At 38.6% G+C, this 26,448-nt stretch overlaps 1 protein-coding gene across 1 annotated transcript in view; it reads right to left on the bottom strand.

Annotated features, from left to right (window-relative positions):
- The window catches only part of EYS (eyes shut homolog), a 1,640,601-nt gene that overhangs the window by 92,520 nt on the left and 1,521,633 nt on the right, over window positions 1-26,448 (bottom strand). Inside the window, 1 exon segment of the mRNA XM_059401541.1 lies at window positions 18,643-18,815. Within this exon segment, the coding sequence (XP_059257524.1) occupies window positions 18,643-18,815 (173 nt within the window).

The following is a 26,448-nucleotide window of genomic DNA, read 5'->3' as shown; positions in this document are numbered from 1 at the left end:
CCTATTTTTAGCCTTTTTACTTTAATCAGACTCTTGAGGATATTTTTTGGTTTTATAAAAAGCTGAGGTCTTTTATACTTTATTTATATTTTATTTATTTTAGTTTCATCAATTCCCTTTTTTTCAATTTGCTTTTATTTCAATATTTTATGTCTTAATATGGGTGCTTGCTTACTTCCTGTATTTTTATCTTTTGTCTTTAGTTATATTTTATTTTTTTCAGCTTTCTTTTTTCCTAACTTATTTTTATTTATTTTGTTTTCCTTTTTTAAAAATTTCCTAATATCAATGCATGCAAATTATTTTATTTTATTTTTCTCCTGGATCCCTTTGTTTTAATCATGTCTCAGAGTTCTGAGACTGAGATAACTGATCTCCGGGCTCCTGCCTGATACATAAGGAAGAAATCTGCTGTGCTGGTATCCCCTTAGAACTCAGGATCCTACTTTTATGAAGCTGCCTCCCAACCTCAGAATATACCTATCACAAATGACAGATTGGAATTGGAAATAAAGGAAGATATCTTCCCCAAATTCCTCTCCTTTCCATTTAAAATGGAAGTATAATATACAATAGGCAAGTTGTAAATAAAGAAAAACTGAAAATTATTGAGACATAAAATAAGTTTGCAGTAAGTAGAAATACATATATGTTTAAAAATAGAGCTGTCTTAAGATCTGTAAATTGCACTGCTAGGTATTTACCCCAAAGATAGAAATGTAGTGATCTGAAGGGGCACGTGCACCCCAATGTTTATAGCAGCAATGTCCACAATAGCCAAACTATGGAAAAAGCCTAAATGACTATCGACAGATGAATGAATAAAGAAAATGTGAGATAGTCTCTTCAATAAATGGTGCTGGGAAAATTGGACATCTATATGTAGAAGAATGAAACTCGACCATTCTCTTACACCATACACAAAGATAAACTCGAAACAGATAAAAGGCCTCAACGTGAGGGAGGAATGCATCAGAATCCTAGAGGAGAACATAGGCAGTAACCTCTTTGACATCAGCCATAGCAACTTCTTTCAAGATATGTCTCCAAAGGCAAAGAAAACAAAAGTGAAAATGAACTTTTGGGACTTCATCGAGATCAAAAGTCTGCATAGCCAAGGAAACAGTCAACAAAACAAAGAGGCAACATACAGAATGGGAGAAGATATTCGCAAATGACACTACAGACAAAGGGCTGATATCCAAGATCTATAAAGAACTCAAATTCAACCCACACAAAACAGACAATCATGTCAAAAAATGGGCAGAAGACATGAACAGACACTTCTCCAAAGAAGACATACAAATGACTAACAGACACATGAAAAAAATATTCATCATCACTAGCCATCAGGGAGATTCAAATCAAAACCACATTGAGATACCATCTTACACCAGCTAGAATGGCCAAAATTAACAGGACAGGAAACAAGTGTTGGAGAGGATGTGGAGAAAGGAGAACCCTTTAATACTGTTGGTGGGAATGCAAGTTGGTGCAGCCACTTTGGAAAACAATGTGGAGATTCCTTAAGAAATTAAAAATAGAGCTACCCTATGACCCTGCAATTGCACTATTAGGTATTTACCCCAGAGATACAGATGTAGTGAAGAGAAGGGCCATCTGTACCCCAGTGTTCATAGCAGTAATGTCCATAGTCACCAAACTGTGGAAAGACCCAAGATGCCCTTCAATGGATGAATGGATAAAGAAGATGTGGAGTATTATGCCTCCATCAAAAAGGATGAATATCCCTGCTTGACTCTAGTTCCATCCATGTTTATAAAAATAAAAAATTAAAAAAAAAAAAAAAAAAGGATGAATATCCAACTCTAGTATCAACATGGACGGGACTGGAAGAGATTATGCTGAGTGAAATAAATCAAGCAGAGAGAGTCAATTATCATATGGTTTAGGTTATTTGTGGAGCAGAAGGAATAAGACGGAGGACATGGGGAGATGGAGAGGAGAAGGGAGTTGGGGGAAATTGGAGAGGGAGATAAACCATGAGAGACTGTGGACTCTGAGGAAATAACTGAGGGTTCTAGAAGGGAGGGGGTGGGAGGTTGGGTGAGCCTCGTGGTGGGTAATGTGGAGGGCACGTATTGCATGAAGCACTGGATGTGGTGCATAAACAATGAATTCTGGAACACTGAAAAGAAATTTAAAAAATGAATAAAAATTAAAAAATATGATACCATAACAGCTTTTAAAACAAAAGGCATGGATTAATATAATTTTAAACTTTTTAAAATGGCTATAGTAAAAGAAAACAGAAAGTAATAAACTTGGCTCCTTAAAATTGAAAAAACTTCTTTATGCCAAAAATGTGTTAAACAAAATCAAAAGACAAATGGGTTTTACAAATGCAAATAGCATATTTTCATTATCCATTCTGTTGATAAACATTTGAGTTGCTTCTATTTTTTTTTGCTATTATGAATAATGTGCTATGAACATTCTTATATAGTTTTTTTTTTTTAAGATTTTTATCCATTTATTTGACGGACAGAGATCACAAGTAGAGACACAGGCAGAGAGAGAGGAGGAAGCAGGCTCCCCGGGGAGCAGAGAGCCAGATGTGGGGCTCGATCCCAGGACCCTGAGATCATGACCTGAGCCAAGGCAGAGGCTTAACCCTCTGAGCCACCCAGGCACCCCTCTTAAGGTTTTTATAGATATGTGTTTCCATTTGTCTTGGGTATGTTCTGGGAGTGAAATTTCTGGGTTGTACAGTAACTCTTGAACATTTTGAGCAACTGCCAAACTGTTTTCCAAATTCATTACACCATTTTAGAATCCCAACAACAGTGTAGGAAGTATTGCTACATGCTACAAAATGGATGAACTCTAAAAACACTATATTAAGTGAAAAAAGCCAGTCACAAAAGACCGTGTATTATATCATTCCATTTATATTAAATGTTCAGAATAGGTAAATCCATAGAAATAGAAAACAGATGATTGGTTTCCAGGGGCTGGGGCAAGGGAATATTGAAACTGAAAGCTAATGAATAGAGGTTTCTTCTTAGGATGATGAAAATGTCTGAAATTAGACAGTGATAATGGTTTCAGTGAACTGTGCATTTTAAAATGGTATAGGGCTGTCTGGGTGGCTCAATCGGTTAAGTGTCTGACTTTAGGTCAGGTCATGATTTCAGAGTCCTAGGACAGAGAACTTGTTCAGCTCCCTGCTCAGTGGGGAGTCTGTTTCTCCCTCTTTCTCCCTCTGCCTCTATCCCCACTCACGTTCTCTCTCGCTCTCTCTCTCAAATAAATAAAATCTTTAAAAATAAATAAATAGGTCCATGTTATTGTAAGTAAATTATATCTCAATAAAACTATTATTTTTTAAAAAAAGACAAATGGGGAACAGAGAGAATTCTTTTTATCACAAAACACATGATAGTGAAAATGCATTTTTCCTCATTACGAGGAACTCATTCAGAAACATAGAGCAAGAGTAAACAATCTGAGAGGTGCCTGGGTGGCTCAGTCTGTTAGGCATCTGCCTTCAGCTCAGGTCATGATTTCTGGATCCCGGGATCGAGCCCCTGCGTTAGGCTCCCTGCCCAGCAGGAAGGCTTCTTCGTCCTCTCCCTCTGACGCTCACATGCTTATGTTCTCTCTCTCTCTCTCTCAAGTAAATAAATAAAATATTAAAAAAAGAATAAAAAATCAGAGTAGCATTATGCTAGCAAATGTTTAACAGCTTATCAGAGGGGTTGGGGCCTGGTGAGGGAAGACCTTTGTTTGCAAGGTTGGTTGATTTTTTTAAAGTTCTATTTATTTAAGTAATTTCTACACCCTACATGTGGCTCAAACCCAGGACCCTGAGATGGAGATTGGCTCATACTCCTCTGACTGAGCTAGGCAGGTGCCCCTAGCATTAATTAATTTTGATGTTGTAAATATTCCTACGATGGCTACTTTCAAGCTTTTGTTAACAACATTGGATCCAGCACATATTGCATTCAAGTGCAAATGGTCATGGAATATAAGTAAGAGATTTACAGAAAAACAAATGGCATTGCTGAACCACACTTCTAAATAAAGGAAGGCAAATTAAAACAGTGGTGAGATCATTTTTTAAAATCCCTTGTGGTTAAAAAGTTTTGAGAAAGGCCCTCTCATAGTCTTCTATTTTGGTGGGAACATAGATTGTTTGAAGGACAGTTTAGCAAAATCTTTTAAAGTTAAACATGAACAAGTCATTTGACCTAATAATTACACTGATAAAGTAAGTGTCCTGCTGACTACTTCCTAGGGAAACAGAAATTCTATATGCTCTTGGGGGAACATAAGATGTAAACATTTTGTCTTTTACCAAAAAGAATATAAAGCCTCTAACAAAATGGAAGAAAAAGGAAAAATGGTTCACATAAAGTTATCGGCAATAATACAGGCCATGATGAAAAAAGCACTTTTTATGAAATATCAGATATTTGTTTAATGTAGGAACAAGAAGGAAAAAAGTGAAAAATAACATAAAAATGATCTATCAGAAATTAATGCTGAACAATGGCAATAATCATTTTTCTAAAAAATGGAAAGAAAATATCTAATCTACTTAATGGAAAAAAAAATCCTGTCTATAACTAACATATGGGTAAGAAGTGAAGGAGCAATTATAATGGAGTGATTTTCAAAATAGTAACAGAGGGATTAGATTTATTAGGATCCCTATTGCTTGGAGAACGGTAACACATGCCTCGGTCAGCACAACTCACAAATGTAGTGCAATCCATTCCGCTAATATTTATTAGTCTACTAACACAGCAGGTGAAAATCACAGCACCCAGTAACTCTGAGGGACATAAAGATGAATGAGACATAATCCTTTGCTATAACTCAGCTTGTACCATTCTTTGATTTTTTTAATAAAAAGGGTTTTTTTTTTTCTCTCTTTACTCCATCCATTCTCACCTTTCAAAACAATAAATTTGAGGGTAAAGACTATACTTGTTTTGTATTCCCCACAGCATCTGATATGATGACATTCCATCAATTCGCATGTGGCATTCAATCGATATTTGTTGACAATGCTGTTACACTGACAACAATTTGAAAAAAAAAATAGAATATTTTATAAGAATACCACATTTGAACATACTCTGGAACTGTCATAACTTCCACAGTGACATGTTGTGTCTTTGTTTTTCTACTTGCCTACACATGCCCTATCCTCGAGCATCCTGGCTGAAATGAAAACCAGTGTGCAACCTGATGAGGCTTTTCTCTTCTCAGTGGAGAATTTTGTTATTGATTTCTTTTTTCTTGCCACAGAGACAAAGCTTCAGTCATTCATCTAAAATAAAGCAGGTTATCTCTGTTTATATGTCTTTCAGTGAGCATTCTGTGAGGGGCACAGGGAAAATATATGTCCAGACAGTGTTCTGAATAAGAACCAAGAAAGGGCGAAAATAGAGAAAAATTTTAAGTGGCTACGGTGCAACCAAATGGCACTCTAACCTTCTGATGAGGCAAAGGGATGAAGTTAAGGCTGATAATTTAGATAACTGATTTTCTTATATTTAACTTTTTTTAAAAAAGATTTTATTTATTTGACAGACACAGAGAGAGATCACAAGTCGGCAGAGAGAGAAGGGGAAGCAGGCTCCCAGCCGAGCAGAGAGCCTGACTTGGGACTCAGTCCCAGGACCCTGAGACTATGACCTGAGCCGAAGGCAGAGGCTTAACCCACTGAGCCACCCAGGCGCCCTATATTTAACTTTCTATCGAAGCAGAAACTGGTATCTAACCCATCTTCCCAAGTGGCCTGGTTTGTTTAGGTAGTGTTTTAATAATGTGGTAAGACTTGATCAATGACTCATAATTTTATACTAGATCTATTATTCTTAAGAAGACAGTTATTTTTTCAGTCTCTGCTAATAAAATCAGTAATCACTTTCAAGATTAGATTTTGCTTTAAGTAGTACAGTGTGACGGAATCTGTATTTGAGACCTATTTGTGGGGTTCAGAGTAACATAAAAGTTAAGAGCATAGCTCTGCCACTAGGCAGTCATTCCTCATACTGGTTATTTACCTTCCTTAATACTCAATGCTCTCATCTATAAAATGGAGATGATCATAATAGCTGCCCTTTGTGCTCTTTTGAGAATTAAATGAGGTACCTTCTATGAACAATTATCTTCATTGCAAGTGTGAAATACCTGCTAACTCATTTTATAATGAACTGTAATGAAGGAGACACACAATTAAACTGCACTTGAATCAGTAGCAGTAACTCATAACCGATTTTCCCTATTCTCAGTCTATGGGTTCTGACTGGAATAAAAACACTGAAGAAGGAGAGGACAATCTCTTCAACTCCTTTATTAGCTGATGAAGAAAGTGAAGTGCAGGGAGGTGAAATGACTTGTTGGGGGCCGCACAGCTGGTTGTGACACATTTTGGACCTGGATCTGGCTCTGTTCTCCAGGATCGGGCCTCCCCATCATACGGGACTAGTGGTTCAAAACTGCCAACGTCAGTTTCATCACCTAGACAATGAGGTAGAGACTAACAGTATCTGAGTTTGCGGAAATAAATTAATTACAGCTTGCAGATGTTAAAGAGTTGATAAGATGCAGCACCCCACTCCACTCTGGAGAAGAAAGGGTGAAAAAAAAAAAAGAGGTGTTGTTCTTTCTGTATCTAAGAATGCTTTGAGAAACACTTCTTTTCAATCTTACCAAGTAGCACATTTGGGATATAATCATTTCTAAGTTTGTTCTTACAAAAGCTGCTTCTCTGGAAATAGGCTTTTGTCAAGGGGATTTTTTTTTATCAAGTTATAATTAGACTTCGCTTAATACACCCATAAATTTGCAGCCCTTTGTGTATTGCACAGGTGTTCTGATACTCTCTTATTCCAACAGGCCAAGTGTTGAACAACCAAGAAAGCTTTTAGATGTTGGCAGAGAGGCACCTCAAGTCCTTTGATTTGCAGGATGGGAAATTGTGTGAATCTCTAATTACCATAACATGTGGGAGAGATGGCTGTTGAGGCTTTCCATTTTCCTTTTGCCACACTGATTTAGACTAAGATTCAGTAGCTCAAAATCCGGAATCCTAAACATGCACTCTTCCTCTAAGTATTTGTTTCTTACAACAAGTAATGGGGGGGAGAGGTAAAATGGAGGCAGGAAGCAGGCGACACATGGCAAAAGGGTTTTATAATCCACAGACAAAAAGAGCTATGAAAGACATAATTCTTCAACGTTCTGTTTTTAAAGTTTACACAGGAAATCAAACTTAAAATGCAGTGGATATGGCTACTTCAGGAAAAATCAACTCCACCATGGTTAAGATAGCAACGCTGACAGATACGTAAGGGACACAAGCAGCAGGGCAGCCAGAGTGACATCCCTGCAGGAAAGCCCCCTTGGGTGGTAGCTGTCAGGAAGGTGTGTGTTAAGCCACCTACCTGGAGACTGACAGGGATACACTCCAACAAACAGGATTATCAACCACTCACTCTGATGACAGCTTTTCTTTCTCTAGAGCTTAAAGTCTCAGGGGCAGAAAGAGTCGCACTTCAACAATTTCAAGTTGATTTAATACACAGGAACCAAAAAAGATGAGATTCAAAAATACCCTTGGCCCCTTTGGAATGGCAAAGAGAATTACAAAATGTCATCCTGGAGACTGAATCATTAGGTGCAATATTTAGATTTGCCCTCTGGAAAAGACTGGATGTTACCTGACAGATGTTCAGTCATGGATGCAAATTGAAATGGGCAGTAAAATGCTGACTTTCAAAGAACCCTATGAACTTGACAAGGTACTAGTTATGTTCTTAAGTTACCAAGAATGGCAGAGTCAGGAAAGAGTTAATTCTCTCCCCATGAATCCCTTACTCAGGACCAACATGCTTGTCTTAGAACAAGGGAATTAAAAAACACCTATATCTGTCTATTGTTTAGCCCACAGGAAAAAAATGTTAATTTAAAATAGATTAATAGGTGAGCTTTTGTGAGATATTATTTGCTCTGAAATTTTGAAATTTCAGAAATGAATAGCAAGCCCAGTTCTTAGTAATCCCTATAATGCGCTCTAGTTCTAAAAATGAAGACTCAAATAGCCCATTGGGAATTATGGTTCACATTAAGTGCTTCCAGTATTTTGAGACATGAGCCATACTACTGATATTGGATGTGCATAACTCCCTTTGTAGCTCACGTTCATATTCATGTTCAGGGTTTATAACACCATCATTACAGCCAAACTGGGATCATGACCTGATTATCTAAGACTGCTTACCCTTACCTTTGGATTTATCTTTTATTTCCCAAGGGTAAAGGATACGATAAAGCCAGGGAGGGCATAAGGAATGTTCAGTATAGTAGAAAGCATGTATATGCTGGATACACTGGATAATCTTAATGTAATATAGGAATGCATGAAGTCAGGCTTTGTTTACAAACTATAACTATTTTCCAGAAATACTCTCTGGCTTTGTTTACAAACTATAACTATTTTCCAGAAATACTCTCTTTCTCTACTTTTTCTCATCATTCTCACATTGTATCTTTGTTTCACAAATGCATCAATTATGATAGGAATCCCAGAACTGATTTGCCAAGTCTTTTAATCATAGGCAAAGGACATGATAGCACTGAAATGATCAGTTTAATTATTTTGACTAATCAATTCTACATTAATTGATATGCTTTCTAAAAATGCTCCTTATATGGTTTCATATTTTTCTCTAAGAAATTGTTTATCTGTCTGAGTTAACAAAATGATACCTCTAAGGGTGTCTGTCAGTTTTTTCAGGTTTATTCTTACCAAACATGTGAAATATCACTTGCATCTCCCCTCTGTATGAGTGGGGATTCCTGTTAACGGATCGTGTGGTTCCTTATCAAAGTTGAGTACTTTTCATTACACTTAAAGTATTGAAGGGTCATCGTTTGCTAAAAGTATAGGGCGGGGTGGGGGGGGGGGGAGAAGCAAGTATCAATCATCTGACTCACTGAGAAAAATCAAAACAAAACAAACCCTAACTGATAAATGCATAGTATAGTTGTGAGCACTATTTTTTTTTTTTATTAAACTGCAATGCAGAAAAAGGAGAAGTAGCTCTTACTTTAAGTTATTCTGTGTAGTTTAGGTCTCAGTGGCCATAGGTTACTCTTCCTGTCTGGAATGTCTACCACAAATGAACATATTTCCCTCAAAGAGCCACATGACACTTAATCCTTGTCTTTCTAGGATGGGATTGCTGCTGCTATTAATAGAGGCATTTGTCACTTTAATCCTGCATCCATAGTCCTCTGGCTGTCTTCTGCACTGCTCAGCTAGCATAAGCTAAGAGAATGCAAATTTAAGTAAATTCAATTGTATTGGGGTGAGTGGGTGGTTTTAATGTACTTTTAGAACATGAAGAAGCAGCTCTTGAAAATGCCACTCCATTGTTTCCTCTAACAATCTCAACCAATTAGAAATAGAAAACAAATTTTATATATTATATATCCTAAACATTCCAACCATAATTTGAAATTAGCTTCTTTAAATTAATTCTCTGAAATTAATGTAACTAATAAAAACCGCAGGCCATGTTTGAAAGGGAGTGGTCTAAAGGAGTGGTCTCTAAACTTTTTAAACTATGGCCCATATGTATTATTTATTTAAAACTGTTATTGGTGTATTAACACTAATATAACAAGGATATCATAAAGCACGAAAATAGAAATTAAAAACTGAGGCAAAAAAAAAACCCCAGATATTTTCTTCCAATACCACAATGGAGTGTACAAATACCACTCGGGGAACTACTGCAGTGTATTTTGTAAAACGCTTGTTTTGTGAGAAAAAGGAGCTCCTTGTCTTAATGCTGGGTCATTATAGGACTTCTCAGAGTTTTCACTGTGCTACTGATGTGGGAAAGACATTAAGGTTCAAAGCCAATGGCCAAGAAAGAATTCTTGAGAGGTCTTTGATGTGGAAAGGTGGTTTTATTAAAACACGGGGACAGGACCCGTGGACAGAAAGAGCTGCGTTGGGGTCACAAGGAGTGGCACATTATACACTTTCAAGATGAGAGGGGGTTAAGAGTAGTTCAGTCTCTAAGAAATTCTGGAAGCAAGCTTTCCAGGACCTTCAGGGGCTAGCTATTTTGGGAAAAGGTCCTTTATTACTGTTTAGTAAAACCTTAGTCATTAGACCCCTCAGACATATATTGGCGGGTCATATCATATGCTTGGGGGATGATTGCCAATATGTATCTTGGGGAGTTGAGATAAAGGAAGTTTCCAAAAGAATTTCTATATGTTAAAGTAAACTTATAGGATCCTGGGTGTCAGGCTAAGATTGCCTTTTGCCCTTAGCCAAGTATTAACACTGAGGCAGCTGAGTTCCTAGAGGAATGTCCCTTTGCCTGTTTCAAGGACTTGCCAAGGGGCTGTAAGTTGTAAGGAAATTTAATTTTTCTTTTGTCTTTGTTTCCCACACCACTATGTATACTTGAATTCCTAAAAGGAGAGCAGAGTACTATATAATATTTTTTTAAAAAGCTGAAGTCCGAGAGACCTGGATTCCAGATTTACCCACTACTCTCAAACTATTTTACTTTTGACTGATTATTTAAATTCTCTGATCTTCAGTTTCCCGATCTGACTTAGCTGAGGGCCTGGCACAGAGTAAGCACTCAGTAGAGGTGAGTTAATTTCAACACACTCTTTTTTGTAGGTCACCTTATGGCACCAGTGTGCTCTGGAACACACTTTTGGAAATGTTCCAGATTAGACTATTCATTCACTGATAATGTTTTATTAGTTTACTTTTTCAGTTTGACAAATACTTACTGACTAGCTCCTAATAGTCATAGTCATAGTAGTAGGTTCAGGGTAATAGCTTAAATGAATATTCTGAAGAACTTTGAAATCATTTTCAATTCAGCCAAAACATGAGAGCCTCCCATATGCCAGGCAACGTGTGCCTCTCCACAGATACGGCGATGGCCAAGGCAGATGTGATAGCTACCTTCACAGAGCTGTCTGTCTGAGGGAAGGACTGGGGCGATAAATGGCCAACATTTAAAAGATAAATACAAAAAAAAAAAAAAGATGAATACAAAATAGTGTGAGCTGCCAGAGGGTGGATAAGGTGGGGGCAGCAGGATCAGGTGGGGTCTTCCCATGTCAGGTTTGCACTTTGTTTTAAGCAGTCCGTAGCTCATACTAAGAGACACAGGAAGCCATTTTCAAGCACACAGTCACGAAATGACTAAATACTGGAAAAGACAAAGTGAGCGTGTCAGTGGAAATAAACAAAGAACCCTTTGAACTGAGTAACCGCTAATCATTGTATGGAATGGTAGGCAATTTACATCACACACATCTCCATCCCTGTTTATCTCATTCCTAGCAGTCAATAAATTCCATTGCCTCTTCATAAAATGTTGACTTTATAGTCTTTCATGTAGCATAAATTTATCCAGACTCTAATCAATTTTCCATTTCTGTGAAGAATTTTTTAATGTGTGACAAATGTGTTTGTGTTCTCCAGTGCTTGGTAACTGGCAGGTGCATCACATTAGCGCAGCTCTTAAACTGACCAAGCATAACCTGCTAGGTGTGGTAGCATCTGACAGTATTCATTTGATATGAAAAAATGGACTCTATGTGGAAGGTCCTGGACTGACAGACCTGCAAAGTTCAGTTCTCTGGTGAGCGATGGGATAAACCGCAGAGGTTTCCATTTCCACAAATGTCTATAAAATCAATTTGCCATAAATACATTCAGGAGAGACAGTTCTACTCCTGTGCATAGTCTATCCATTTTAAAGACATTTTTGAAAGGCAGGAAATGCTCATGTGGGGAGGAAAAATTCTGTGAGGTTGCTAAACAATGATAAAGGGCTGGAATGAACAAAAGGCACATTCAGCTTTTCCAGTTTAGTGTCCCACTGACAGTGTTCCAGAGGCAAACAGTTAGTATGAGTTTGGTAGTGAATATTCTTTGTTCTTTGTTTAAAAGCAGACAATAATAGCTGCATGCCTTCCTAGGAACTGAGATATGGAAATGTACAAACTAATTTGATTTTTCATTTAGTGTGATTATTAGAAATTGACTCATGTGGGTACTTTTAAAATAAGAGGTAATTGTTTCATAAGTAAGATCTAAAATTTGCTTTCTTATTATTTTTCTAATTTGCAAAAATGTCGTTTTCATTTCGCTACTTACTTTGATGTTTCTTTTACAATATTGGAACAACATTTATACCACACTTTCACTGGGTTGCAAAATATACTTTATAAAGTTGTAATTTATTAAATCTTCTAGACTGAAAGAAGAGAAATAAGATACAGGAAATCCTGTACTTTTTCCTCTTATGGGCTTATGAATACAATCAGAAATATTTGAGAAAACCTAGCAGGATATAAAATTCAAGGAAACCTTGGCACTGACTGTATCAGTAAGTATTAGGTTTAGCTACATGTAACAGATAATGAATAACAAAATAACAGAGGTTAAAGAAAAACAGATTAGTTCCCCTTCATTAACAAAAAGTGTGATGTTGGACAATGGTAAGGTGGTTCTGGAGTTATCCGGGACTTAATTAAGCTTTTCCATCTTTTTGCTTCACATCCTTGCATGTATTTTCTATTCTCAAAGTTGCTTTATGACCCAAGATGACTTCTGGAATTCAAGTCATCTCATACACAATCAAGGCTTACAATGAACCTAAAAAAGAGCAAGGGTGGGCGCTGTGCTACTCTTCAGAAGTCTTCCCAGAGGTCAGTACAATTCTCCAACACTTCTGCTTATATCCACCCATCGTAATTGAGTCCCATGGCTGCACTCTGTTTTAAGGGAAGCTGGGACATTTTAGCTGGGCACATTACTGCCCCCAATATACTCAGGGATGTATTAATAAAAAAGGAGAGAATATACTGGCTGAGCAACTGGCAGAGTCTGCCAGAGCTAATATAATTCCCCAAGACAAAATACCTTACTATCTTGTTTTTAATAGCAGTGTGTGTGTGTGTGTGTGTGTGTGTGCGCGCGCATATATAATAACTAAATCCAACACCACTCATTGGTAGGAAACATAATGCTGTTACTGCTAGAGAAATGACAGAAGTAACTATAGATACCTAATGAAAGGCTTTGACCAGAAAATCTTTCCCAGATACACACACACACACACACACACACACACACAGCTCATTTGCTTATGAACACAAAGTACCGGCAATAATTATTGGAACAATAACTGTAACTTTGCTCTGCAGGGACTGCCGCTTGCACAAATGGAAAAAAAAAAAGGTGTTAATTCAATGCAGTGGGTTGGATTGCAGGAGTCCATCAAAGCTGTTTTTCAAGAACGTTTCAGTGTACAATAATACATATATTTATTTTAAGTGCTCCTTTTTTTAGATGTGCCAATCTAACTTTTTTCTTTACAGATGCTGATACAGAAAAAAAGGTGAAAGGCAGGGGGTGTGAACCTTCCCACTGAGCTAAAGGAGAGGCAATTCCCTCAGTTCTCAAGGAAGAAACAATGCAGGACACTCAAAGGTTGCCTTCGACCCAGGGTGAGAGGAATCACTTTCCTGAGTGATTGTATGGCCACAATCACTCCTGTCTCCTTGCCCCCTTCTGAGATCAGGCCTGATCTTTCAACATTTCTTTGTAACCAGGAGCTGGAAAATAGAGAATTTAAACATGGAGGGAAATGAGGGATATTGAGATGGGTTGAACAGCAGGGTAATCAAACAGCTGTTGAGTCGGAAAGAGAAAGCTGGATCATATCAGAGTGGATGCTATCAAAAGAGTTACGAGCTTACATGACAGAAAATTACATGTACTTGAAATATGCCATTACAAAATGCCAGCCTGACATTAAGCTGCTTTATAGAGGTAGCATGTCCTTAAATAGCCTGGTGATTATCTGTATCCCTGGAGCGCTGCTTTCCTACCTGACTTTGTAATACCCTGGCTTGTCTCTAATCATTGCAAAGAGTGTCACCAAGTTAGAAAAATTCTTAAAAGGAAATTAATTTTGATTTCCTTTGACATCCTAGAGAGTTTTCTTTCTAGCTAGGTTGGAGATCCAGCCTTCTTTCCCACAATGACGAGATGCAGGATGCCGCAGTTCTGAGGGTCAGAATCCTGGCTTGAGGGCTCTTAAAAAAACAAAAGCATTTTCTTTGTGTCCAGTGATACATTAAGCGATTTATATGAATCATCTCAATTAATGCTCATCTCTCTGAACCTGCAGCACAGAGAGACCAAGTGACTTGCCCAAGGTCACCCTGACCACTGCTCAGCGCGGGGACGGGGGATTTTGACCCAGCCAAGCTGATTCTAGGCTCTTAGTCTGCATGTTTCACTACTTTCTTCAAAAACTATGTTCCATTGACAGACGCAGGCAGGGAGGATAAGGTAAATTAAGACAAATTTTAGAAAGGACACAGCCATTGAGAGACAAAATAAAGTGTCCCCCCCCTTTGTCTTTAAAATGATGTGGTTAAGGAAACAAGAAGCTTATGCCTGCATAGGAGGCAACAGGAAGTGTGAATGAAGAGCTCAAATGTGGAAAGTAAAGCACTTTACAAAGGAAGGCAGCTGCGAAATTTCCATTCGCAGTGTTTGTTTATTTTGGCTCCTGTCATCACTGCCATGATTGCCCCAGGATGAATTTTCCAGTGGAAACATCAACAAGGTAGGAAACGTCATAATTATATTTCTTATTATCCCCCAAAGAATTTATTATTATGGTAGATATGGCTATGATCTGAAAGAAAAGTGCTATGTAGCAAATACAACTGCTGTTAAAACTAGGTGATTTTTCACCCTCTGGTATTAACAAAAAGGCAAAGATGAAAAAAGGAGTTTTTGGATATTATTTTCTGCCTTTTCTCACGTGTATTTGTAACTGGGCAACAACTATGCTTATCGGTTTGCTCTATGCTTTTCTCAACTGAATAGCTACATATTCAGTATGTTCTGGAGAATCTCCTGGAGGTCACTGGTAGCAGTGAATGGTCCAAGAAATGATATGGGGCGCTACCTCACACTAGCTGGGGGAGTAAAGAAAGCCTTGATTCTTGCTGGATGCAAAGATGGCTCCTGAAGGGAGCGGACACTTTAGGTGGGCATTTTGTGACTGCTCATGGAATGTTGATATGCTAAACTATACTTCCTGGATCCCCAGCTTCTCTGGAGCTTTTGCTTGCCTGAGATGCCTGCAAAAACTAACCCTTTTGCTAGTTTCATATGGCAATGTAGAAGTGTAGGAAAATTAAGGTCCCGTAGGGCAACCCTCAATCAAAAGGAACCATGAATCAATGGTTAGATGCTTCTCTCTTTTGTCCCTTTGGCAGGCAATTTTTAGAATCGTTCTATACATTTCTTCATAAGATCAGAAAATTTTGTCAGTTTAGACAGTTCCTCATAAGATCTCAGTAGAAGCAAGCACAGCTGTTCACGCTTCAACCCCATAAGACACCTATGTACTGACTTTCTCCCCTTTCCTGTTTTAGTCCCTCCAAGTCTTCACTACACTCCTGTTTCTTGAGATCGTTTCCAAAATAAACTACTTCAGTGCAATTCTTTATCCAGGTTCTGCTTTGATGGTGGATCTGGGTTAAGACAATGCAACATTACCAAAGGAGCGATATTTATGGGCTGAAAGATAATGTGCGTGTATGGGGGGGCGGTGCTTGTTTGGGAATGGTACTGGCATTTCACATGGCTTTCTCTCCTTTCCCAGATCCCTAAGTAGTGGAATCCTGGTCCACAGCCCTCTTCTCTTTATCTACACTTTCTCCTTAGACAATCTCCCGTTCTGTAGTGTTACCCACCACCTCTACTTTGATGACTCTCCAAATTTTATCTTTAGTCGTGACATCTCCCATGAGCTTGAGCACCATTTACCTGCTTGCCTTCATAACTTCTTCATTTGGTTATCTTAACAGGCATATTTCCCTTCATCCGTACATGGTGGAACTCTTGTTTACCTCCCAATAATGCCCCATAAAAACCCTGTTATGCTCCTAATCCTCTTCATGGTGCCACAATCTACCCATAGTCCAAACAAATAAAATTAAAAAATCTAGATGTACTTGACTCAGCCTGTCCCACACACTTCCCAGCAAGTTCTGTCAATTCTATCTCCAGAACAGATCTCAAGTTTATCCACTTATTTCCATCTCCACCGGCCATCACCCTGGTCTTAAGCAAAATTATCTTTTGTCAGGGTTAACTGACAAAAGCCTTCTAAAATTGACATACGGCAGTCAGAATTGTTTAAACAAATATATATACCACTTGCCTCCTTAAAACTCTCCGATGGCTTCTTAAGGCACCTAGAAATCAAAGTCTAAGACCTTCCCATGTGCCCAAGATCCTTTATGATGTAGGCCCTGCTCATTAAAGATATGGTTTTCCCCTTGCTCCTTTATGCTCTGCTAGAATAGCACCTTTCATTCTTAAAAAAAATAAAAATAAAAAATAAAAATGCCTAGGTTCTAGCTCTCTTCAGAGTTTTTCATTTTTCTGAAATTTCTGCTTGAATAGTTGTTCTCCTGGTTTCATATGTCATATTTCTTATTTAGGCATTAGCACTAATCTCTACTCTTCTGGAGTTATTCCCGTTATGAGCACCTGTCACCCTATTTACTCCTCACACTCCTGTTTATTTCCTTCATAATTCTTCCCATAAACTCTATTCTGTGTCTTGAGCCATTGTTACTTTCTTTTGATCTTCTCAGAAGGCAAGTTCCATGAGGGTAAGAATCTCAAACTGCTCTGGCACTTTTGTGGAATATACTAATGGAAGAGTTATTTTGAGGAATTCCTCTGAATGGGTGCATGTAGGAATTTCTTCTTACCTACAATGAAAGGTAAATTTTGTCTAATATTTCCTGTCTCAGTAATCTATAAATCTCTGCCTCTCTGGAGCCATAATATGACCAAGAGATGGGAACAAACAATTTTTTGTACATATGTGAAGACATTCTTAACCAACTGAGCCACCCAGGCGTCCCTATGTGAAGACATTCTTATAAATCTTCATTTCTTGGGGTGCCTGGGTGGTTCAGTTAAGTGTCTGATCAGTTCCAGTCTTGATCTCAGGGTTGTGGGTTCAAGCCCCACATTAAAAAACAAAAACAAAAACAAAAACAAAAACAAAAACAAAAACAAACTTCATTTCTTATTTCATGTGATCAGTCTAATTTTCAACTAGGAAGCAAAACTGATGATTCATCCTTAGTAATCAAATTTTTTTGTGATCAACTGCATTTTTCAATAGCATTTACCTCAATAGAATAAATGGTTTTGTTTTTATCGGAATGGACAAAACTTCAATTCCATCTGGTGTATGATGCCTTTTTTATGATAAAAGTGACTTGGCTAACTTCTAATATAAACGTGCCATACAGAGAATGAAACTCATAGTACTTCTTAACTTCCCCTCTCCCAGCTACATAGAAATACATAGAACTCAATTCCCTTAAAGATATATATGCCAAAAATTTCAATACCTTTTAGTCACAAATTCTTCTTTATTCTAGTTTCAATTTTCATGCCTGTTAAATCAGGGTGTGGCACTCCAGCTTTCTGATGAGTCGGCACAGGTTAGATCTGTTTGTTTCATTTTGTGCCTGGGACATAGTGACCTGTGCTCACTTTGATAGCCTTGTGCTAGAATTTGATAACAAATACCACCAGCCCCAGAAAAAACTTTGTTTTTTAAATTTAATTTAATTTAAAAAATTTTTATGGTGAGGGGCACCTGGGTGGCTCAGTCAGTTGGGCATCTGACTCTAGATTTCTGCTCCGATCATGATTTCAGGGTTGTGAGACAGAACCCCTCCTTGGTTTCCCTGCTCAAAAGGGAGCCTGCTTGAGATTCTCTCTCTCTCCCTCTCCATCTGCCCCTCCCCCTCCAGATAAATAAATAAGTCTTTAACAAATTAAATAAAAATTTATGGTGAAAATAAAAATGAAACAAGCCCAACTCTGAGTTGATAAAATAGTAATACCAAATACCTTTAATTATTTCCAGAAATATTTATAGACATATTTATTTCTATATATCAAAGCTAACATTACATTCTTAGGCAAGTTGCTTCTTAAACAAACTTATTTTACAGCATCTTGTACCTTTTTGTAATTTAGGATTTTCACATACTGGATTTTCCTAAGGAGAGGCACATAGATTTTATTTGTGATTTTGTTTCTTGCTATTTACTAAACATGTCATGGGTTTTGTTATCTTTAAACAAAAAAGAAACTGGTCTACAACACATAGATATGTTAATATTATATCCTCAGTTTGCCAAAATGAGAGAAAATATTTTGAATTTATGTTTTGCATCTGATTTTCTTTGTTACTCTCTGAGCATCAGAATGACTTTGAGATTTTTAGAATACGGAGATTTTCTGAAGTCTAACCTCAGGGTAAACTCATTACTTCCTTTGTAATTTCATGACTGGCTGTGAGAATTACCTGCTCAGTGATCAGTCTCACTAGGTCTTTTCTCCCATGACTTGAAAAGAACCAAGGAAAGGATTCGACCTATTTGATCAGTCAGGGGCTGTCCTTGCTTCCTTCACATGACTTCTCTACTCCTCACCTCCTTCCCCCGCCCCGTGCACCATGCTTTCTCATCACATGATCTTACCATCCGTGCAGAGGAGTCCAGACCTCCCATATGGGCAGAGGCAGACGACATCTGTCTTGGATTTAGGAACACAGGTGGCACCGTCCCCACACGGGCTGTTTTCACAGGTAGCAAACTGGCACATTTTGCCTGCGTATAGCCTTGGACACTCACAAAACCAGTTTCCATGATCACTAAAAAGGAAAAAGGGAAGATAAAACCAATCAGAAAACAATTGATCTTTTACACACAGGCGCGTGCACACACACACACACACAAATAAAATGAAAATTGCAGCTTGTCTTCTCCCTTTCTCTTTCTGTGTTTTTCAACTTTAAAGTATTTCTCGCTGTGTACTTCACATTGAAAGCAGACTAGCAGCTTTATAGTTTGCCTGAAGCCATAAATTCTATTTTAAGCCATCTATTTTTATTTTTGATTTATCTCACCTTTATTTCGCACTAGGTGCCTTTTTAGGGTTTCATTAAATATGTATGGCGCTGCCTCAGTAAAGTGCTTCAAATGTCGATTAGAAGAAAACATCTTAGGCGCAACACTCAGGAGAATTTCAAGCTGGGGATAAGCTTCCTCCGCTGAGGACAAAGTCCTCCAAGAGCCACCTTTGAGGTAACTCGGCAAGAAAAGCACGGTGGGGAGCCAAAATGACTCAACACCTCCCTGGCTTCAAGTAGGGCTTGGTGGCCCCAGGCTGAGAGCGTCTGTGAGAGAGGAGCTGAAACTATGCTCACCTGCTCGGCAAGCCTCCTCCAAGAGGGGAAGGGGACTGGGAATCTGGTGTTTCTGCTTCCCCTGCATGTATCCCACCCTTTTAAAGTAAAGGGCAACCCCAGCCTGCCTTTGTAGACTCATTCCTCCACCATTCCCAGTGCCCACTGACCTGGTAGCTGCTGGGGGCTCTGCCCATTCAAGGGGAGAGCCTGGCAGAGGAGGGATGACCAGTCCCTAGTGGTGCAAATGCAAGGCACTGGGGCAGACAGATGGTCGATGATATTATTTGGGTACTAGATCTAACGATTACTCTGCAGTTATATGAGCCAGTGGAGCTTAACCCCCTTTTTTTAGTCTTCAAGCCAGTTTGAATGGGGGTTTTGTCACCTACAATTAAATGGATTCTATTTAATATTAATGCCCTTCCCTTCCCCTGTCTCCCCCTTTTTTGCTTTAGTCCACACACTTGCCACATATGAATCTTCAGGGTTTTTTCCTTCTGCTTACATCTTATCTTCTAAACATGACTGTTAACGCTTAAGGACAGGTGCCAGGACCATCCCCCAGGTTAGGATGTCAGCGTCTTTGGTTTCACCACCCAGCCTCCCAATCTATTTGGAGTTCTTCCCCATACCCGCGAATGTTCTTGTCCTTCATATTCTTCTGGTCCCTTCATACCCTCTTTTCATCTTTTAACCCCCTTAGTCCAAAATAAATTTACTTTCAGGAAAGTATCATACTAGTGAATATCCAATTTTGAAATATGAAGAGGTTCCCTTTCCAAAAGTGTACATACTTTCTTATTCATTCTCTATGTTAATGGGAGGAAGCACTCTCGAGAGAATTTGTATGTCAGGGAGCAGGTACATCTAGCTTTGGTGGGTGAGGCTTTGAGACCCTTGGATTTTATTGACACGTAAGGTGCTGAATGTGAGTGACCAGTAATTTACTCGTTTTAAAACTTTCATGGCAACTCGCATAGCATGTCACACTTAGCAGACAGAGAATCTCACAGGTTTTGAGAGATGGGAAAAAAACAAAACAAGGATCAATGTCACTAAGATGGTTATAAAGTGCCCTAAACAAACTTTTTGGTTTTGGGGCTTACAAACCAGAATTTCGAGGACCCTTGAGCTAATGCTGTTTCTTCTTGCCTGAGAACAGTGGTAAAAGCATAGCCAGACCACCTGGCAGGGATAGAGAGATATGTTTCTGGTGTGACTTAAAGTGTTAGGTAGGAGCTTAATATTGTTTGGGGCCATGGATAAATCCCATGTAATTTCACCTCCATTCACTTAACTTGGAATTGGAAGTTCAGTACTAAGCACCTGTACTCTGGGACGAAGTCCTGGAGTATAACACTCTTGAAGCTGCATTCTGGAAGGGCCAAATTCATCTTTTTATAGTAAAGGAGAATGCCACATATATGAAAGTCAAACGAATCTAAATATTGATTGATTTAAGTGCTTGAATCATATAGACCTAACCAGATTTGAAACGCAGGAAAGATGCTTTTCTGTTATAAACCAGGGAAAGCACTAATTTTAATCATATCCTATTGATCAATCAAGCCTCATTTCCTTTTTGCTTTCATCAGGTGTTGGAAGAAGTTGGTTGTTATAAATTCATGTGGAGATGACTAACCGCGTGCATCTGCACATCAGCAGGCAGCTAGAGCAGGGAGAGAAATTAAATTCTAGAGAAAATGCTCCATGCAGGGGGAAGATCCTCTCATCTGGCTGACCGGGAGCAAGTGCCCAGAGCCCTCTTGGCCATCTTGACTTTGCATTAGGAAGAGTCAGTGTTAACCAACTAAAATTTTGCCAGATGATGAGGCCTCTGTATATTTCACTTCAATTGTACCTTCGAGTTTCAAAATATTTCCTGGAGTGCTCAGTACTTCACCTGTAGTTTTAATAAAATCTATTTTTGCTACCAGCTGTATTACTTGGACCAAAAGTTTTCTCCTTTTCAGATCTTGCCAAAGATCCTATTACGAAATCTCAACTTCTACAAAAGCTGCAAGTCAGCTGAGTCTGTTGTCACTTAACTCTAATGACAGCTCTCCACACCCTGAAGCAAACAGCAGTGTTGACCAAGAAAGTAAGTGTCCTGAGGCTGTCCTAGGTGGCAGTCCATTGTTTGGAAACAATGATTAATACGATGTCACCCTCCTTCACCCAGTTCACTTTAAATGTTGGAACATGTCTGTGAATGTACTGGATACTGTTTAATTAGTTACGGGAGAATAGATTTACATGCAGTCCACTTTTTTAATTTGAAAAAGTTGTCAAAATCTTACCCTTCACAGATCTGGAACCATATGGAAAACTGTTTTGCAAAGCCTCCTCTGAGGAAGTCAGAGCACTTTTTAGAATTAAAAGTAGGTCTGAGAAAGAACCCAGGTATCGGTGACGTTCTTACCTGTAAACCATAACCCCATATTTATTGCCAGCTGCTGTCAACCAGTATTCGCTGTGCACCTATGTTATGGACAGAGTCACTTGCCACGGAGTTCAGAAGACTTAATTCTGCTCTTGTTTGGGAAGACACCATAAGGGCATGAACAGATCCTTATAAGACACAGCGTAAGCATATGAAAAGGGAATTTAGGCAGTAGGCAAGGATTTTAAGGCCTTAGCTCTGTGATAAATGGATTCAAATTCCAGTGGCTTCTACAAGCTTCTCTGAGGACTGGCACCACAGAATGTTACCTGGGAATCATTCACGTGGCTTTTAAAATGCAGACTTCCCAGCTGCCCTTGCTTTCTGAGATTTTGATTTAGGAGATCAAGGGTGAGGCCCAAGATTCTGTGTTTTAAAGATGTCACCATGTGATCCTCTTGCACAGCCTACTTTGTGCAAAAGCCAGCTCCCCTGAGACAAATTTCCTCACCAGAATGAAAGGTTGGTGGGCATCAGTTACTATTGTTTCTAGCAGGATGCCAGGGCATTATAATTTTCTCTTTTCAGGCTACATTTTAGCCTTTGACTAATGTATATCTGAAAATACAATATTTATACATTAAGACAAAGATTAGAGGGTTTTTATTTTACTAGGGCCATATATGTTCTACTGGATGTATATTACACTTAGCAACATAAAGTAGGAAAACATTCAGTCAGTCATTTTAAAGCTTAGTTTAAAAAGTGCTACCTATATAAGTGTATGCAAACATCTGTTTATTTTGGCACTGTAACCATTATAGCATATTCAATTACAAGTCCCAATATGGTTAGTGTATCAAGATGACTGTCATTAAGTTTCTACGGGTATTAAAAATTATCTTTAGAAAATTTAGCTGATTAAAAAAATCAGAGATGCTGGCTTGAAAAGGATGCCTCTATTTACATAACAGCCAGATGCCTGAAAATGTTCTAGAACTAAAAGGACTCCTGCATGTATTAACTTAAAAAAAATAAATAACTCTTCCTGCACCCTTTGTGTCTAATGGATCATTAGCGCGTTTCAAAGTTGACCACCCACGGTGTCAAGAGAGGGAGATTCTCAGCAGGAAAGTGAGCCGAAATGAGTCCTTATGAATAATGTCTCTAGATACTTCTAAAAAATAAAAATTACTATTGGCAGAAATAACCCATCTCTATGTATAGGCTCTTCTATTTATAGTACCACAGCACTGGCTTAAGAATGTAAATGAGACCCCAAGTAGCTGTGGTTCAAGTGGAACTTTCATTCCTTTTTCATGAATTTCACACCACACAGTAAGAGTCTGCTGATTACAAAGCAATACCCACCAGCCTCCCCACCTCCACCCCTAGTCATCCTTACAATTTCTGAATTCTTTTCAAGTGAGTTGTCAGCTGTGCTTGGAGACTCAACTGTCGCCTCATCCACAGATAGTCTGTCTCTAGGACAGAGCTGCCTCAAAGGATGTTATTTCTTGCTGTAAGGCACACCATCATCTTTGACATTTTTCATTTTTTCTTTTTGAAAGTAGCCAAATGTGAATATAACAGAAAAAAATGCAAAACCAAAATTATCTTAAGGTGGCCTAGAAACTGAACTTAAGAAAACAAAGTCTATATAATATACTCATGAAGGGAGAGCTCAAGAGAAATGTCCTTCAGCTTCAAGGAACCTTCTTCTTTATGTGAAAAGATTTTATTAAAGGTAGAAATAAAGAAGATAAAAAAGGATATGAGCAATAATAAAAGTGAGAATTACATGTGAAGAGGTGATATAAAAAAAGAGGGATAATTCAGAACAGTATATTTTTTTTGGTCTTTTCTTGCTCTAGGATCTGTCTAATCCAATCCTGTGCATATTTTGTGAAGGAAGATTGAATTTATGTTATAATTTCTCTCTCTTTCCCCCTTTCTCCCTTCTGCTTTCTCTTAAAGCCATGGTTCACTTTATAAAAACTTCTTCATTGATAGAGAAGGATGATCAGAAATTTCCTTCCCAGCAAGAGCCATCCTTTTCATTCCTTTAGCCAAGGGACATACTAGTTCTTAGGAAATGGAGATAAAGCTTTGCTTCTAAGAGAGGAGCCTCAGAAAATATCCAACCCCAAATGGAAGCTAACACGGTACAAGGGGCCATAATCTAAATAACTTAAATCAGAGATGCAGGAGAATGTGCCAGCAGTGATGAGCTGCTCATTAGATGATAGGGAAAGGAAGTGGGCAAAGATGGAACATACAATTAATTGAATCTGAATCAGTTAACTGTGGGATAAGAGCAAACAGAAAAGAGTCTGGTACAAAGAGAAATGGGTTGGGGAAAAAAAAGGATGAGGTAGAGGTTACCAGTGGGAGAGAAAATAAAAGAATGCATTCATGATTATTGAATGACTGTCTCATTTCACGTGTCTAAAATTACCTCCCCAAATTAGAAACATATCTCAGGGTTTTTTAAGATTAGACTTTGTGACCAAGCAACAATTCCATAACAGATTTTCTTACTCCATATTCATTGCAAAATTAGCCAGTCTCCAGTCCCTTGCACTGGAAGGGCAATTTGGGCAAGATTTAATATAACAGAATCAGTAAATGCAGTGCTTATGAAGCTCTGGAGTTTTCAGATAATTTCCTGTGAAGATAATGTGCCTATTTGGAGGCTATTTCAGGCTGGAAGAGTTGGTATAAGCTTTTAAAATGCTATTTTAACTCCTACTAAAAAGAAACAAAAATTCTCTTAAAATATTTAAGCCAACAAAGTGCTGTTTCACCCATTCCCTTGACCTCACTAATGTTCACATACACACAATTTCTACTCAGCTGTTTCCATGGTGAATTCACTGTTGCCAGGGAGGTGGAAACAGTGCTGGCGGCATTGATGATTGCTCTTTTCTGCTATTAAGAAATATTTACAAAATTGCTGGGAGAGGGATTTATTCCTCACACACATAGGAATAACAAGTAACTCCCTAGAAAGACACACGTTTATAAACATGGAAACATTTTTTATGAACATTGCTATATTCCTATGTTGAATTTGCAACAAAAAATTTAATTTATCCCACTTTCTCACTTTCACCAAATTCTTGATATTGTAATTTTGCATGGGGAGAAAACAAGCAATTTGGAGGACTTCTTGCCTCTAAATATGTCGATGCATCAGACTTGCTCTCAAACTACAGGAAAAGGGGGAACATATGGAACTGTCCCAAACATCCTAATACATGGTCAATGTCCTGAATAATATGGATCAGAGATTAGTGACTAGAAGATGTTTTAAAGCCTACCCCTTGAACCAGGTGGTATATTTAGCTTATAGTACTGAGGTCCAGATATAAGGTTTGCTATAAAATTATAGGGAACAGGGCACCTGGGTGACTCGGTTAAACCCCTGCCTTTGGCTCAGATCATAATCCCAGGGTCCTGGAATTGAGTTCCAAGTCAGGCTTCCTGCTTTGCAGGGAGTATACGTCTCCCTCTGCCCCTGCCCCTACTCATTCTCTCTCTCTCTCTCAAATAAAAATCTTTTAAAAAAGAACAATTATAGGGAAAAATATAAAATTTGTCACTCAACATTTACCCATCATACACGAGATTATTTCCTCAGTCTCAAACCCAGTTCAGACCTTTAAGTCATCCAGCTTCCTCCCTGTAGCATAGACTACACATTTTTGTTAGTCCAGGTAACATTCCCAAATCATTTGTTAAAAAGTTTGTACTAATTTTGGCTTTCACTTCTTTCCTCCTACAAAACTGGTTGTTAAGATCTTTCCCAAGATCTAAGCCTTATGTCCCACATTCTTGTGAGATGACTTCCTTTCACACTCTACTGCATAAAATTGCAGTCATCAAAATTAACCCTTGACTTCCCACCTCATTTTTCTTCTTGTTTCTCCTTCTTTCTTTTTACCCTATTGCAGGGTTTTGGGCAGAGCAATAATCATACCGTGTTTTAGAATTATCATTCTGAGGCTATGGTGTGGAAAATGTACCGGAGGGACACTGAGTAAAGAAGGGATGCCCTTTCTTCTCTGCTTTCTCCTGTTGGGCATATATGCAAGAAACCCAGTGGTGCTTGCCCCCAGCAAGTTTCAGCAGCATCTCCTCAGGTGAATTCACAGTAAGTCCATGCTCCAGCTGGGTTTTCTGTGAGACTCAAGTGTCCCAGTGGGTGGATTCTCAGCAAGTTTCATAGTGCCTTCAAGAGTGGCTTTTCAGAAAGTTCTGCTGGTTCTTGAGTGGGTGGCTTTTAACAGCATTTCATCCCCTCCCCTGCCACATGGGCAAAGTTCTAGTAAGTTTAGCAGCAGCCTTGTGGGTGGTTTCTCAGGGAGGTCCTTAACATCCCAGGAGATGGCTTCCCCATGAAGTTCCCCTGAGTTTCAGCAATATCCCAGCAGGTGGCTTCCTAGTGAGTTTCTTCAGCCCCTCAGTGAATAGCTTCCTCTTTCCCAGTCCTGGTCTGTGGCATCTCAGTGAACTTTTCTATATCCAGTGACCACATGGTCTCTAAAGTAGTGTAAGTATTGTGTGTGTGTGTGTGTGTGTGTGTGTGTGTGTGTTCAAAATTTATTCTCTTTTTGAGTATTCTTCCCCAGCCCTAAAGGTAAGGATTGCCCCCTACATTTGGTATATCTAAACTCTTAAGGTATTCTTTGCCACTTAGGAGTTAATCCT

The sequence above is a fragment of the Mustela nigripes genome, chromosome 5, assembly GCF_022355385.1.
Source record: "Mustela nigripes isolate SB6536 chromosome 5, MUSNIG.SB6536, whole genome shotgun sequence".
NCBI classification, from domain to species: Eukaryota; Metazoa; Chordata; class Mammalia; order Carnivora; family Mustelidae; genus Mustela; species Mustela nigripes.
This window is presented reverse-complemented; position numbering and strand designations above follow the sequence as displayed.